The sequence below is a fragment of the Hyaena hyaena genome, unplaced genomic scaffold (assembly GCF_003009895.1).
Source record: "Hyaena hyaena isolate Hyena2069 unplaced genomic scaffold, ASM300989v1 scaffold_30, whole genome shotgun sequence".
NCBI classification, from domain to species: Eukaryota; Metazoa; Chordata; class Mammalia; order Carnivora; family Hyaenidae; genus Hyaena; species Hyaena hyaena.
Window position 1 is genome coordinate 4,737,945 of NW_024080662.1, and position 14,312 is coordinate 4,752,256.

At 49.7% G+C, this 14,312-nt stretch overlaps 1 protein-coding gene and 1 long non-coding RNA gene across 3 annotated transcripts in view; one reads left to right on the top strand and one right to left on the bottom strand.

The window, feature by feature from the left end:
* EXOSC7 (exosome component 7) overlaps positions 1–14,312 on the bottom strand; it is a 44,184-nt gene that overhangs the window by 24,672 nt on the left and 5,200 nt on the right. For both annotated transcript variants that reach the window (XM_039228183.1, XM_039228182.1), the window contains exons 2-3: positions 8,064–8,165; positions 7,677–7,771 (exon numbers count right to left, since the gene is read on the bottom strand). In XM_039228183.1, the coding sequence (XP_039084114.1) occupies positions 7,677–7,771; positions 8,064–8,165 (197 nt within the window). The remainder of the gene's footprint in view (positions 1–7,676; positions 7,772–8,063; positions 8,166–14,312) is intronic.
* On the top strand, positions 5,939–7,414 carry LOC120229287. The gene is made up of 4 exons (XR_005527705.1): positions 5,939–5,993; positions 6,104–6,169; positions 6,371–6,546; positions 7,255–7,414. It is a non-coding gene; the product is annotated as an uncharacterized LOC120229287 (long non-coding RNA).

Here is a 14,312-nt window from a genome sequence, read left to right on the forward strand (position 1 = left end):
ACTTCGGCTCAGGTCATGATCTCACGGTTTGTGAGTTCAAGGCCCGCATAGGGCTCTATGCTGACAGCTCAGAGCCTGGAGTCTACTTCGGATTCTGTGTCTTCCTCTCTCTGCCCCTCCCCAGCTCGTGGTCTGTGTCTCTCTCTCAAAAATAAACATTAAAAATTTTTTTAAATAAAAAAACACTAAAAAATTTTTTTAGATTTTTAAAAAATGCACCACGAAACTCTCAAAACAAAATGCACAATGTAAGTACAATGACCTTCCTAGAATGATTGAGAAGATACATAAATGGGATGCCAGTTATATCACAAACTAGATTATCACTGTACTGAACAGCAGGAAAATGAAACGAGAAAGACTGCCAGCTGATTAAATATTAGAATATCCCTTTTACTTTATTTGCTATTTTTTCAAGAGAAAAAACCTTTTCCATGCTGGCCTCTTGAATCTTATGCCCAATTACTTCTAAAAAGAACAAATAGGTATCAACATTTGCTGCTCTAAGCATTATTCAAAAGTATTTTGGGGGGTGCCCGGGTGGCTCAGTCAGTTAAGCATCTGACTTTGGCTCAGGTCCTTACCTCATGGTTTGTGAGTTTGAGCCCTGGATCAGGTTCTCTGTTGTCAGCACAGAGTGCCCTCTTTTCTCTCTCTCAAAATCAATAAATAAACTTAAAGAAAAAAAAGTATTTTGAGGAGGGAAGCATCTGGGTGGCTCAGTCAGTTAAGCATCTGACTCCGGATTTTCCCTCAGGTCATGATCTTGTGGTTCATGGGATCGAGCCTTGTGTCAGGGTCTGTGCTGACAGCTCGGAGCCTGCTTGGGATTCTCTCTCTACCTGGCTCTTCGCTCCTCCCTTGCTTGCACATGCATGCATGCATGCATTCTCCCAAAATAAATAAACATTTTTAAAGTATTTTTTTAAGATTTTATTTTTAATCAATCTCTACACCCAACACAGGGCTCGAACTCACGACACCAAGATCAAGAGTCTCACACTCCACCGACTGAGCCAGCCAGGTACCCTATTACACAAATGTATTTAATGGGAAATGTTTGAGGGTTTTGCTTAAGAAAAACAAACCCTCAATACGTCATATGCATCTGTAAGGTAAGTAACCATTCCAATAATCATTTTGCTGTAATGAAGAGGGTCCAGGAAAGTAACAAACCAGCTGTTTCAGTACGGTCTCTAAAAATCACGTACTGAAGCTTTCTGGTCCATGCACTCATCCATCTAGAAGGTACCAGCTCTACGCCAGGCACTGGAGACGGAGAGACTGAGCAAGGTGGATACAGGCCCTAAGTCGGCAATTCCACAAAGTCAGAGGGCTTCATGATGGGGAGCAAACGGCAGGAGTGGGGCTGCGGAGGATGCCAACCAGCGCTGGGGCTACAGGAGATCTCAAACCAGAAGGTGAGCAAAAGTGGGTCAGGCCTCAGACAGGCAGCAGGATTCCAAGCAAAGCAAAACCCACATTAAGGCTCAAGGCTGCGCCTACCCCCTCTGCGGAATGCTAAAAATCTCACCTAATGTATTTTTAAAGGTCCCTTTTGTCTAGACCATTCTCACAGAGGTGTAAGGACGACCCCTAAAACAATCAGAGTGTATCACTGTGTAGTAACTTTGTTTCTCTAACTATATGGTCTTCCCTTACCACTATGAGCCAGCAGAGCCCTAATTTAAAATCCCCAAGAGAAACTTCATTACTGCCACGGCAGCCTCACTGTTCCCTCACTGCCTCTGCTGGACCCAGGCACTGAAAAGCAGCTCATTTATGGCAAAATAATCAAGTTACCAAGGACCACCTTAATAATTTTGCACAGCCAGCAAAACAAAAGCTGTTTCTAATTTACAGACTCATCAATATCACGATCTATCTTTCAAGTGTTTAAAAACACATCTCTATAGATCTGAGTCGACAAATCCAGTCAGGAGGTGCAAATGCTTAAAATGTGTCCCTCTTCCTGACTGCAGTGGACCACACCCTCCTGGGTATGACTAATTAATTACTCAGTGATTGATGCATTCCCTCTTCTACAGCCCAGAGGGCTGGCTTACAGAACCTCCCAGGTCCAAGTGGCTAACTTCATCAACCCATAAGACCATGCCCCACTGTCTTCTTGTTTTGTTTTGTTTTTTGACATTGAGCTAATTTAAAGTGGGAATTCTTCCTATTTTAAAAGGTTTTCTTTTGTTCGTTCTTTCTTTCTTTTTTTAACACATTATACTTTTGGCATAGCTGGTTGCCAGGCAGAGAGGAAGGTTTAGAGGCTCCTGAGACCATGAAAAGCACCTGCATCTGGATGGTGCCCAGGTCCCTGGAGTGACCCTGGGGAGGAGGCTGGGAAAATGGAAGGGAATTGTCGGGGGCCAGGCGTTGGGGCACAGTAACTTCGGGTAACACAAGAAAAGCCAGAGACCCCATATCCTAACAAAGGATGAAGGGCAGGGCTGGGCAAGAGAACTGAGGGTCTCGCCTCATCACCAGGGGTGCTCCGAGCACAAGGAGACTTCCCAGAAGAGGTGGACGGGGACGCAGACCATGTCAGAGGACAAGAAACCGAATGCGCGCAGGGGCCAGCCAGGTAACCACGTGCATCTGAACAAAGAGCAACCGATGATGGGTGACCCGTGCGGGAGACTGTGACGGACTTTCCAGCCACTCCTAAGACACTTTAACTCACCTCTGAAAACAAACTCCATTAGTGAAACAAAAAGCTCACAGGTGGGGTCTGACCTCCGGGAGAATGAGAGCGCAGGGAGACCTCAGATGGCCCAACTCTCTCATCATACAAGGAGGAAAACTTTAACAGCTCTTTTGAATGTTTACCATGTGCTAGAAACCACTCTTAGGAGCCCGTTAGATGTGCCAGTTCCATCAGTTCTCACAACAACCCTATTTCCAACCCCATTTTAGAGAAAACGAAACGGAGTCCCAGAAAGGTTATATAATTTGTCCAAGCTCACACGGCTAGGGACTGGGGAGCTACGACTCCGAGCCAGGCAGCCCAGCCCTTATATGCAAGGTGGCACTGGACTCTCGCTGAACGTGGAATTCAGCATGCCTGGCTTGTAGCCTAACATGAGTCAAGGTAATGAATGGATGCTCTGGTCTTGAGATTTATTGCTAGACCACAAATACTGGAGTCAAGGAATGCAGACCGAAGAAGTCCTAAATAAAAAGCTTCTCTATTAAGTGCAAAGTTTAAAAAGAGAGAAAGCACACAGGCTGGTAATCGTGGCCCCCTGCTCAGGGGTATTCTTTCAGCAGGGGGGTGTACGCTCAGGGTTTGGGGCATAAAACCAAGTGCTTTCTGTATTTACATCTGCCAAAACCAATTCAGATCCTTCCTAAAGTATGACCGAGCTCCTCTTCCAGGACTGTTGGGAAACTGCTTGCTGAGCCAACAAACTAATGAAAATCCTGGGAACGCTGCCCCTCCCAGTTCTCCACCCCTCCTGCCTCATCACCTCTATTCTGCTCCTCCTACTTGGCACATCCCTGGTTTAACTGGGGTAGAGTGAGATCAAGGCCATGTCTACCTGCGACAGAACTTCAGACACTAGCCCATTGTTTCCCTTGTGATCCCGTCTAACCGGCAAATCCACAGAGTCCTACAGCCAGGTCAGGCCAGGACCATGATAGAGGACAGTGATTTAGCAGGTCCACGGGGCAGGGCTAGCTCTGGGCCTTACCCCAGCAGGAGTCAGTCAAGTGGCCCTCCGGCAGGCCCCAATCCCTCCCATTCCCCTGTGTGCATGTGTGCTCATTTCTGAACCCGCAGACGCAGCCTTATGAGTGGGGATGGGAAGAGTAGCACATTTTGAGCTGTTCATTGTAAGGTTCTGGGAGAGTCATCAGTTCTGGAGACTTTCAGAGTATAGCTCGTTTCAAATGAGTTCTGCACGTTGCCTGTCTGCTTTGCCCCCCCCCCCCATCCATCAGGCACAAAGAGGGACCCTCCTCAAGCAGCACTAATATTAGTGACAAATATGAGTGATCACACTGAAAAGTAATTAAGATCCCACCGGGAAGTGGCAAGTGTTGAGCACACCAGAATGTCTAGGAATGAAACATGTTCTCCTCAGCTCCCTCAGTGAAAAACCGAAGCCTCTGGGAGAGGCTAAACCACCATTCCTAACCCCCATCAGCATGGTGTCAGAGCAGAGACTAGATGGACCGCCACCTAGTGGTTGCCCAGAGTGACACACCAGCTCACTCAATTCTTACCTCCCTCTAAGCTTCAGATAGAAACCATCTTTCCCAAAGTTTCCAAGTTCTTACTTAAAACAGCCTCGGGTTACAACCAACAAATCAAAGGCAGGAGACAGGAGTGAGAAGGCCCAAGTTTGCTCCCAGTTTAGTTGAGTGTGCTGCCAGGTATCCCTAGGGCGGTGCTCAGGAACCCCAAGTCTTTACTCCTCCACTGGGATGGGGGCTGAGTAACCCCCTCCAAAGGCAAGCATCCCCAAGACACCGGGAAAATGGCGAGGGTGGAAGGCCATGTCTATCTCACGTGCCATACATTATTCCAAGGGACAAAACTGAAGTAGAAAGAGTTAGTGGGAAAGCAGTCAGCTCTCTAATCACTGGGCATTTAAATCATTAAGCCCTGGAAGTTGCTGATAAGTCAAGCTGGGCTCACACTGACAGCCCCACCCTGCCCCGATTACTGTCCTCCGGCTGGGCGGCTGGTCTGCGTAACATCCTGGCTGCAGCCTGGGGATGGGCCGGTGCCTTGGGCGCTCCGGCAGAAGGGGCTGGTGGGAAAAACCCTTAGTGCCAGGCACATTCACATTCCTAGTCACTGGATGGGAATAAAGGGGTTGGTTTGTTTATGCAATTAAGAGCTGCTCTTTGGGGCACCTGGGGGGCTCAGTGGGTTAAGCATCAGACTTTGGCTCAGGTCATGATCTTGTGGTTTGTTGAGTTCGAGCCCCGCATCGGGCTCTGTGCTGACAGCTCAGAGCCTTGAGCCTGCTTTGGATTCTGTGTCTCCCTCTCTCTCTGCCCCTCCCCTGCTGGCACTCCGTCTCTTTCTCAAAAATAAACATAAAAGAATAAAGGTTGCTCTCTGAAGACTCAGATGAGGTTCTGATAAAGGTGGCAGTCAGCAGTGCTTGGTAAATCCACATCTCCCTTCTCTGCAGGAATACGAGGTTTTGTGAATCTCTCATGGTGATTCCATCACAGTAACTGAGCTGCTTAAAGACACTAAAGTGTGCCACTTGAGACTCTCCATCTTGAAAGAGAGTCAAGGAGAACTCCCTGGGAACTGGAGCTGCTGGGCCTGTGGAGGGCCTCCTGAGACTTACGAGGGGAGAGAAGAGAGGAGCCGGCAGCCGTGCTCAGCCGGGACAGGGAAGCCACTCCTGGAAGCCGGATCTTGGGAAGAGGCAGCTCCCAGCCTCGTCCCACCCCGGAGCCTCCCTCCCATCACAGCTGGGACAAGAGCAGCAGGCTAACCTGGAATCATGTTCAGACATGGAGCCACAATGAAATGTGTCCCCCATACCCAGCATCTGAGGGCAACACCTTCCCTTTGGTGTGGCCGGGCTGCCTGCCTGTGGTCTGCCTAAGATGAAGGAGGAAGAAGGCAGTGAGGAGGAAGAAAAGCAAAGCAAATTACCGTTCCCCACACACGGTGCTGGCTCCTCGGTGACTGTTTATTACACTGAATCAGGCAGGTCAAGGCCAGGAGAGGCATTTTTCTTCCACCAATAGCAAAGGGATCAGCTGGAGGCCCGAACAGGGTCACCACCATCCACGGCAGAGTAAAGGATGAGCCAATCCCACCCAACGACTCAGACTGGCGAGGGCAGCCGGGTCCAACCAGGAGAGGAGACGGCTTGGGAGGGGCAGGGGGGTGGGTCTTGCAGGAATGGGCTGGAAGGAATAATGGCCAAAAAGCTGAACGCGATCCGTTCTCAGAACTCTGAGCACAACTCCCCCGGGAAGCTGGCTTCTATAGGCTGCATGACATGGTAACAAGTCAAGACTCAGGGTCGGAGAGGCCTGAGCCAGCACTACCAGCTCTGTGACCCTCGGGGGTTCGTGTACCCTCTCTCAACAAAGTTGGTCATCTCTTTCATAGGAATGTCGTGAGAACAAACGAGTTTGGAAGAAGACCAGAAGACTCTACCTCACCATGTAAATGGAGGTTGGCATCTATGCCGGAAAGGCAGACATAGCAGGCCCAAGGCTGCTATCTTTAGAAGGGCCTGCTTGAAAGGTGTGCCCTCCGCTGGCACCTGGGAACTTGACTCTCAGAGCGTTCCCAGTCAACAGTGAACTGTGGTCTGCTGTGCCTAGACTATCTGCGCAAATAATATGATAAAGTGAGTATCTGCTTTCCTTCTAGGATTCAGGAATTTTGGTACGTGTCAAGCAGAGGGTGCCGATGTGACCAGCCCCAGTGAAAATCTTGGGGGCCGGATCTCTAATGGGCTTTCGTGGACAGAATCATCACGCACGTTGCCACATTTCCATTGCATCACGCACGTTGCCACATTTCCGTTGCTATGATGAATCTCAGCTGTGAGTACAAATATATGCTAAGTCCTGGGGGTCCTTCCAGCAAATCTCCAAATATTGGGGACTCCAATACAGAACCAACATTATATACCTGCACCCAGCATAACTAACAGAGCCTCCCCCACCTCAAGAAAGCCTGCCATCACCACCTAGTTAAAAGCGACATTATAGACAGAAGATGGGACTGCACCAGCAGCCCAGGCTTAAAAAGCTCCGGGGGCCAAGAAAACGGAGGCAACAGGGGGCAAGAAGAACACTCACTGAAAGCCCACTAGGAGCCAGTCACGGTGCTGGCGCTCACTCTGCCTTAGTTCACTCCATCATCACAACAGTATTATTACCCCTAGATAAAGTGACTTAGGCACGGAGAGACCAAGCAACCAGCCTGAGATCACACAGCTGGCCAGAGAAGGCTGGCTGGCTGGGGCAGCGGCGGAGGCCCTCCTCTCCCCAGCAGCTACGCTGCCTGCCTAACTGCCACTCCCTCCATCTGTCACGCTCCTTGGCTGGCCCTCGTCCCGGCTCTGCCAAGCAAGTCAGGAAAAGCTTTCTGCAAAACTAGAGCGGAGGAGACACGAGGTATTTTGGACCAAATGATCCTTATTTATCTGTTTGATATTTCTCAAAGCACTGTGACACCCACCATCTCACTGGGTGCTCATCACGGCCATGTGCTGCACTGCCTGGCAGATGCCCTCCTCTCTCCGACAGGGACAAGGCCTGGCACGGGCCAGGTGACCAAGAGGAGGGCAGGACCCGAGCCAAGGCCTCCCTCCACGCGTCCCAGTGCCGGGCGCATCGGAGGAGGGCAGGAAATCCCTGCTGGCTGCAGGAGAGATGACTGAATACAAAATAAAGTGGGATCAAAGGAGACCAGAGGCCCAGTCTCTGAATCTTTTTACTTATTTACTTGACGGAGGGTCACCTGCAAGTAGGGGAGCGACAGAGGGAGACAGAATCTTAAGCAGGTTCTACACTCAGCATGGAGCCTGAGGCGGGGCTTGATCTTACCACCGTGAGATCATTTCCTGAACTAAAATCAAGAGCTGGACACTTAACCGACTGAGCCACCCAGGTGCCCCTCTGAATCTTCTTGTAAATCGTTTTTCGTGAAAAACATGTGTGGCACTGACCAGTCAACGAAGAACTCCAAGTAACCTTCATTCGGTTTCTCCAGCTTCGGCGTCCCCATTTCTGCTTTCACTCCCACCAAGATGTCTGTGTGACCCTGCAGGCACAGGCAAGGTGAGTCCTCACGCAGGGCAGGTGGCCAGATACCCAACCACCTCCTTCCTCTCCCAGACTGTGCCCCCGGGGGACTCTTTTAGGAGCAGTGCAGAGGAACTTGTGAAGTGGCCCTTTGGAAAGGTAAAGGGTCCTTCAGATCTAGACAGACACCCTCCCAGAATCTGGCTTGGGTCTTGGATTCACCCCAGAAATAAACATGCTCCAAAGCCCCGAGGGGCCCACAGGACCCGTCCATCCTCCCCCTGGGCGCCGACTGTGGCCACAGTACTCACCAGCTTGACCCTGGCGGACCCACTGGTGTTAGACACCACGTCGGTTTCCACTTCGACACATCGGTAGTCCTCACAGCCACGGCCATCCACGCGGAGGTCTTCCTGAGTGCAACAACCACAATCCTAACATAACCACAACCAAACCACCAAAAGACTCCTAAACTTATTCATACCATTTCCCACCTAGAGAACCAGGCAGTACAACATCCCCTTCCCCCTTAATGAATCATCCAAAACTCGGTCCTTATAGCTGGTAATGATATCCCATTTTACGTAAGAGGAAATGAAGACTTGGAAGTAAAGTGACATGATGGGTGTGATGTAGCCATGACGTAGCCACGTAGCCGAGGTCCCACAGCTGCTGAGAGCAAACTGGGTTTCCACCCAGGTATGTCCCAGTGCAAAGTCCATACCACATCCCACTTTGCCAAACAGGCACACAAAACAAACACAATCGGAACAAGAGATGAAACAAGCTGCCCCTTTCCAGGTCCGCAAGTCCAAAGCCGCACCAGGAAGCACACGTTGTTGGGCCCAGAGTCCAACGGTCCCAGCTGTGGCCCTCCCGCACCCTAACCTGAACAAAATGTACTCTGCAAACAGCTAAAAAACCAAAAAAACACAAAACCACGTGCACTCTCTACCCCAGGCACTCTCTAGAACAGGGACGCACACTTCGGCATGAGGGCCACCTGCTTCTGTAAATCGGCTTGCTGGAGCAGAGCCAGGCCCGTTGGCTGAGGCTGTCCATGCTGCTCTCACGCTGCAACGGCAGAGCTGCGCGGCTGTGACAGAGATCTTAGAACCCATACGCCCCAAATCTTCACTATCTAGCCCGTTACGGAAAAGTCTGCCGACCCCTGCTGCAGAAGATGTGTTTCAGGGTGACCTGCGTCCTGCCTGTCCCGTCCCTGGTTGTTTACTTCCTCCATTATTTACTTCCATCCGTGTATCTCACAGATGCCTGCCTTATGCTGTGACTGTAACCCAGTCCATCCATTACTTATCCTGTTGCTCAAAGCGTTCCAGGCTTGGCAACTGGAATTCCTCTGGGTTGGTTCCTGCATTCTTTCAACACGCCTGCGATCTTTCTCGAGCACATCTTTACTTCTGACGAGACAAGATGTTCCAGTCTCTTGTAGTTTTCCCTGCCCCAGCCCTGGGACCAGCCCTTTCTCTGGGGAGTCCCGGTTCCTTTTATTGAAGAATGGTGCTTTAAAAACCAGGATCTGGGTGCTAAGCAAGTTCACTGCTACTAGGGTGTCATTGCTTTCAGACCTCCTGAGCAGACAGAGCTTGATAACTACATACGGACTTACACTCACCCACACGCACTAACACACACATCTCTCCTATGCACGCAGCTATTAAGAGGCCCTGATAGCTGGTTCTAACCTTCCTCAACCTTCCTCCGTGTCTTATTTGTAACTTCTTTCTCAGACAGGGAGACACCTGGCTCTCATTATCCACAATGTATTTAGGTATTTGTTAAATCTCAGCATACTCATGAAACAGTTTCAGAACTGCTAAGCCATACCCCTGAGAGAAACAAATTTACCAGCGGGGGACAGTACTGGTATAGAGTTCTTTTTGTGTTTAGCCTTACAGTGGCCGCCCAACATCCTGTTTCCCATCGTCTTCCCCCTCCTTCAGTGCGGCTGTTATCCCTTCCTACCCCCGTGAGGGTCATCTGTACCTGCTTGTGCTCCGGCCTGGGTGCCCCACATCCTGGCTACTTTTCATTACTCGTTTACGTTTTGGGTACGTGGACTAGCACCGGGACTCTAGAAGCCAAAGCTATCAGGGAAAGGCAGCTCTGCCCTCAGCCCTATTTGCAAGCCCCCTTTTTTCTGCCTCGTTCCCACCCACCCCAGGCAGGTCATGGTCTATTTAACTGCTGGTTCACAGTTCCTGTATTTCCTTTGCACACATGCACAGATACATGAATAGTTTTTATCCTCTTCTTTCTTAAATGAAGAGTGGCACACTACAGATACTTTTACACTTTGCTTCTGCTTTTTCTTTTTTCTTTTCTTTAACACTTAACACATATGCAGGCGATCACTACACAGCAGCCCATAGAGACCTTCCTCATTCTTTGTGAACATTTTCTTTTTTTTAGATTTTATCTTTAAGTAATCTCTACACCCCCATGGAGCTCCCAACTCAAGACCCTAAAATCAAGAGTTGGATGCTCTTCGGACTGAGCAACCAGGTGCCCCCTTTGTAAACAACTTTTCAAAGCACTTTTTTCCTTTCAGAAAAAGGCTCATTAGCTTATCAGATTCTCAAAGGGGTTAATGCTCCTCAGAATGTTTAAAAACACTGCTCTAAAGTATGTGTCACAAACCTATCTTTAAACTCCCTGGCGAATTGCAGTCTTGAATCTGGGAAGACCTGTACTTGAAATGCAACAGAATTTCAAGTCTAGGAAATGAATTTCCAGGGAGGAGCTAGATACAGTGATCCCTCTTCACCAAGGATCCCAAATCTATGTAACTGTCTCTTAACAACTCCACCCACTGCGGCACAGGAAAGGCTTCCTAGGTCAATCTCTGATGCTCCATCCCCACAGGGTACCCTGCTAGGGAAGCAAAAACAGGACCCAAAAACATCATTTACAAAAGAGTCCTTCTTGAGTTGCAAGTAAGATGCAAGTGGGATCAATCACTCTATTAGTCATGGGCTCCAGACCCTGTCCTGCCACAACTAGCTGCTTGACTGAGGACAAGATGTTCTAGACTAGTTCCCTCCTTTGTTAAAAGAATGGATATTGAATTAGAAGGCCTTGAAGGTGCTGCTCTAATTCTACACACCTATAAATTAAGACAATATTATTTGCAAAAACAAATAATAGCTACTAAGTGAGCCCACCATATATGAAGTGATGCACTAGGAATACTACACAGTTGACACATTTAATTCTCACAATAATCCTATAAGAGAACTTTTTCTCATTCCATTTTACAAATGAGGAAAGAGGCCGAAAGATGCTAAATGGCTGGCCCAATGTCACACAGCCAAAAAGGAGAACTCGAACCCCACGCCAGAGCTCTTAACCACAACAGCACATGGCCTCCTGAATCTTTTCTTTTTTTAAATGTTTTATTTATTTCTGAGAGAGAGAGACACAGCGTGAGAAGGGGAGAGTCATAGAGAGAGGGAGACACAGAATCCGAAACAGGCTCCAGGCTCTGAGCTAGCTGTAAGCACAGAGCCCGACGTGGGGCTCCAACCCACGAACCGTGAGATCATGACCTGAGCCGAAGTCGGACGCCCAACTGAATGAGCCACCCGGGCGCCCTACATGACCTCCTGCATCCTAAAGGGTCTCTTCACTGTGCAACAGGCGCGAGCGAGCACAGGGCTCGCTTGAAGGATGAACTGTGGGCCATACTAGTTGGTCCTAGTGATGAAGAACAGGACTCTGGATGCAGGGAGGCCACAGGGTGATAGGCTTCCCACTATGGCTTTAAAATACCACTTCTCTAGAAAGACCCAGTCACAACCTTTCTTCATGACACCCCCTTGTTCCAGGATGGGACTAGGAGGGGCCAGAAAACTGGGCCTCACCAGGTATTGCCCTTCCTACCTTTAATCTCTGCTCCCTGGGGAAGGCTCTATGGGAAGGGCTCAGGTAACAAAAGAAAAACAAAAAGCTACAAATTTCCTTGTCCAAGGATGCACAGAGTATAATTTTTTTTTTTTTTTTGATAGAAAAAAAGCACTGGGATGCCTGGGTGGCTCAGGTAGTTGAGCATCCAACTATTGATTTTGGCTCAGGTCTTGATACCAGGATCGTGGGACTGAGCACCATGTCAAGCTCCGCACTAAGCATGGGGCCTGCTTTAGATTCTCTCTCCCTCTGAGGTACCTGGGTGATTCAGTTGGTAAGGCAGCTGACTTGATTTCTTTCGGCTTAGGTCACGATCTCTCAGTTCATGAATCTGACCCTTGCTTTGGGCTCTGTGCTGACAGCGTGGAGCCTGCCTGGGATTCTGTGTCTCCCTCTCTCTATGCTCCTCCCCTGCTCAAGCTTGTGTGCTCTCTCAAAATAAACTAAAAAAAAACAAAAAACCACCTCTCTCCCTCTGCCCCTCCCCCACTCAACAGCAAGTAATAAAATATATATATTTATTTAAAAAAAACAATAAAAACATCTAAGAGAACAAGAGAAACACAAACCAAAAAAACCCAAACAAATTAGTTCATGAATCACTGCACCCACGACAACTTTTTTTTTTTTAATACAGCATTCCTCATAAAAGGGCTAAAAATCACCCAAACCTGCTTGGCCTGGCTCAGAGCCAGACTCCCGACCAAAATATTTATTCTCTGGTAGTATTCAGAAGCAAAGGAATTAATCCGTGTGTGAACATTAAAAAAGGGGCTGCCCTGGAGTGAAAGGTCCATTCAAAAAATCAACAGAGATGCCAATGAGCGCAGGCAGCCACCACCAAGTGGAGCCCTGTCCTTCTCTGCAGAGGGGGCTGGGTGGCTCCCAGGGACTTTCTAGTTAACTCCTGGCTGGGTGTGTGGGTGTGGTGGAGTCCCCTCCAGACTCTATTTAAACCTCTCCTGTCACATACCAGCTTTGTGACCTTGAGCAAGTTAGTTCCTCAACAGCTTGGAGTCTGTCCATCCAGAAAGGGGAACTGACCCCAATCTTGCAGAATTACAGAAGAATCCAGAAGGCAGGAATCATTCCAGGGGACTCTCAGCGCAGTGCAATGTGCAGAACGCTCCCTCCGCAGTTCACTTCTGCTGCCGGGGCGCGTATCAGCTCACCAAACCCTCGAAAACAGCCCTGGAGCGAGGTTACGGATGAGGTCGCTGAGGCGCCAGTCTCACTGTCTGTGACAGATTGGAAGGACAGGTGACTCCACCCAGAGCTGCTTTCCTCACACCCAGGGAACCCAGACCTATTGCTCCCTAACTGAAGGTGACAAGTGGGCTCCACTAACCTAACATGTTTGGGGAGGTTTAGATTGTGTCCTCGGTGGTGGTGTTAACCCCCAGCACCTCGTTCTGACGTGTCCAGCACCCCGAACCTGCTAGGGAACGGTGGCTGGAATGTCACCCCTACTGGAACACGACCCCACTTAGAAGAACCACACCAGACCCAGCTCTGCAGGCCCCAGCTCAAGTCACAGCAGGCAAAACCAGACGCCGATCCTCATTCCCACTCCAAGCCTATCTCAGTAGTCCCACATTTCCCTGCAAGGAAGGGATTCCGTTCACCTTGCAAAGTGCCCGAGCGCAGACCTTCTGGGGCACTGGCCTGCAGACGGAGAGGGCGCCAGGAGTCCTGGCGGCTGGCTCCAGCTCTGCGTGGCCAGGCTGAGCAGCTGAGTATTGACCGCTCAACCTACAGCTGAAGGCTATCTCAGCCCTGTGCCCCCCTCTTCCGCGCTGCTCCTCCAACGATGCTTACGACGAGAGCTAGAGCCACAGAAAGAAACTGAAACCATCAGCTGAGCTACAACTTCCTTCAACTGCCAAGAAAAATTCCATAACATGGCTCTGACAAAGCCCCAAGGGGAATGCCTCCTGGTGAGGCTAATCCATCGCTAGGGCCCGGTGTAACCCTACGAAGGCCACCTTAATGACCAGGTCATGGCCACAGCACCGGTAAGCAGAACCGTGGAAAGCCTATCATGCCTACTGAGGCCACGCGACTGAGTCACCATCCACCTCCAGCAGCCCGAGCCAGAGAGCAACTCGCTCCTCTGGCACGAATTGGATTCTTTCCTTGGAAATGTGATCTCTGACCTGGGAAAAACTCGAGAAGAAGGGAAATTAAAGAGGAAAGGACATGACAGGTGTGGAGGGAGGCTGGAGAGGCTGCACGGAAGACAGGCAGGGGGCGGGGGACAAATTATAGCAAGATGAAGGGAAGCTGGACAGCAGACGTCTGCAGGGAAGGGACACATGCAGGAGAGAGAAGCGGAGAGTCGCCAGAGACAGAAAGACAGGCAGACAGTCGCGCAGACCATGTGATCCACACCAGAGTCCATGAGATGTGGTGCCTTGGAACTCCCTAGGGACCTCCTACCCCTTGCCATGAGTCCCCTTTCTCTTGTGATAATTCAATCATCTCTAGCCTTGCAAACTGAAAGAACTTAAATCTCAACAGCCACAGGCTGAACCCCTAATGGGGTCACTGTGAAGGCCAGGGGTACAGTGTGCACGGTTTAGGACAAAGCCATACTTCTGATGGAAAAAACAAGCTTGAAAAGGAGCCAACGT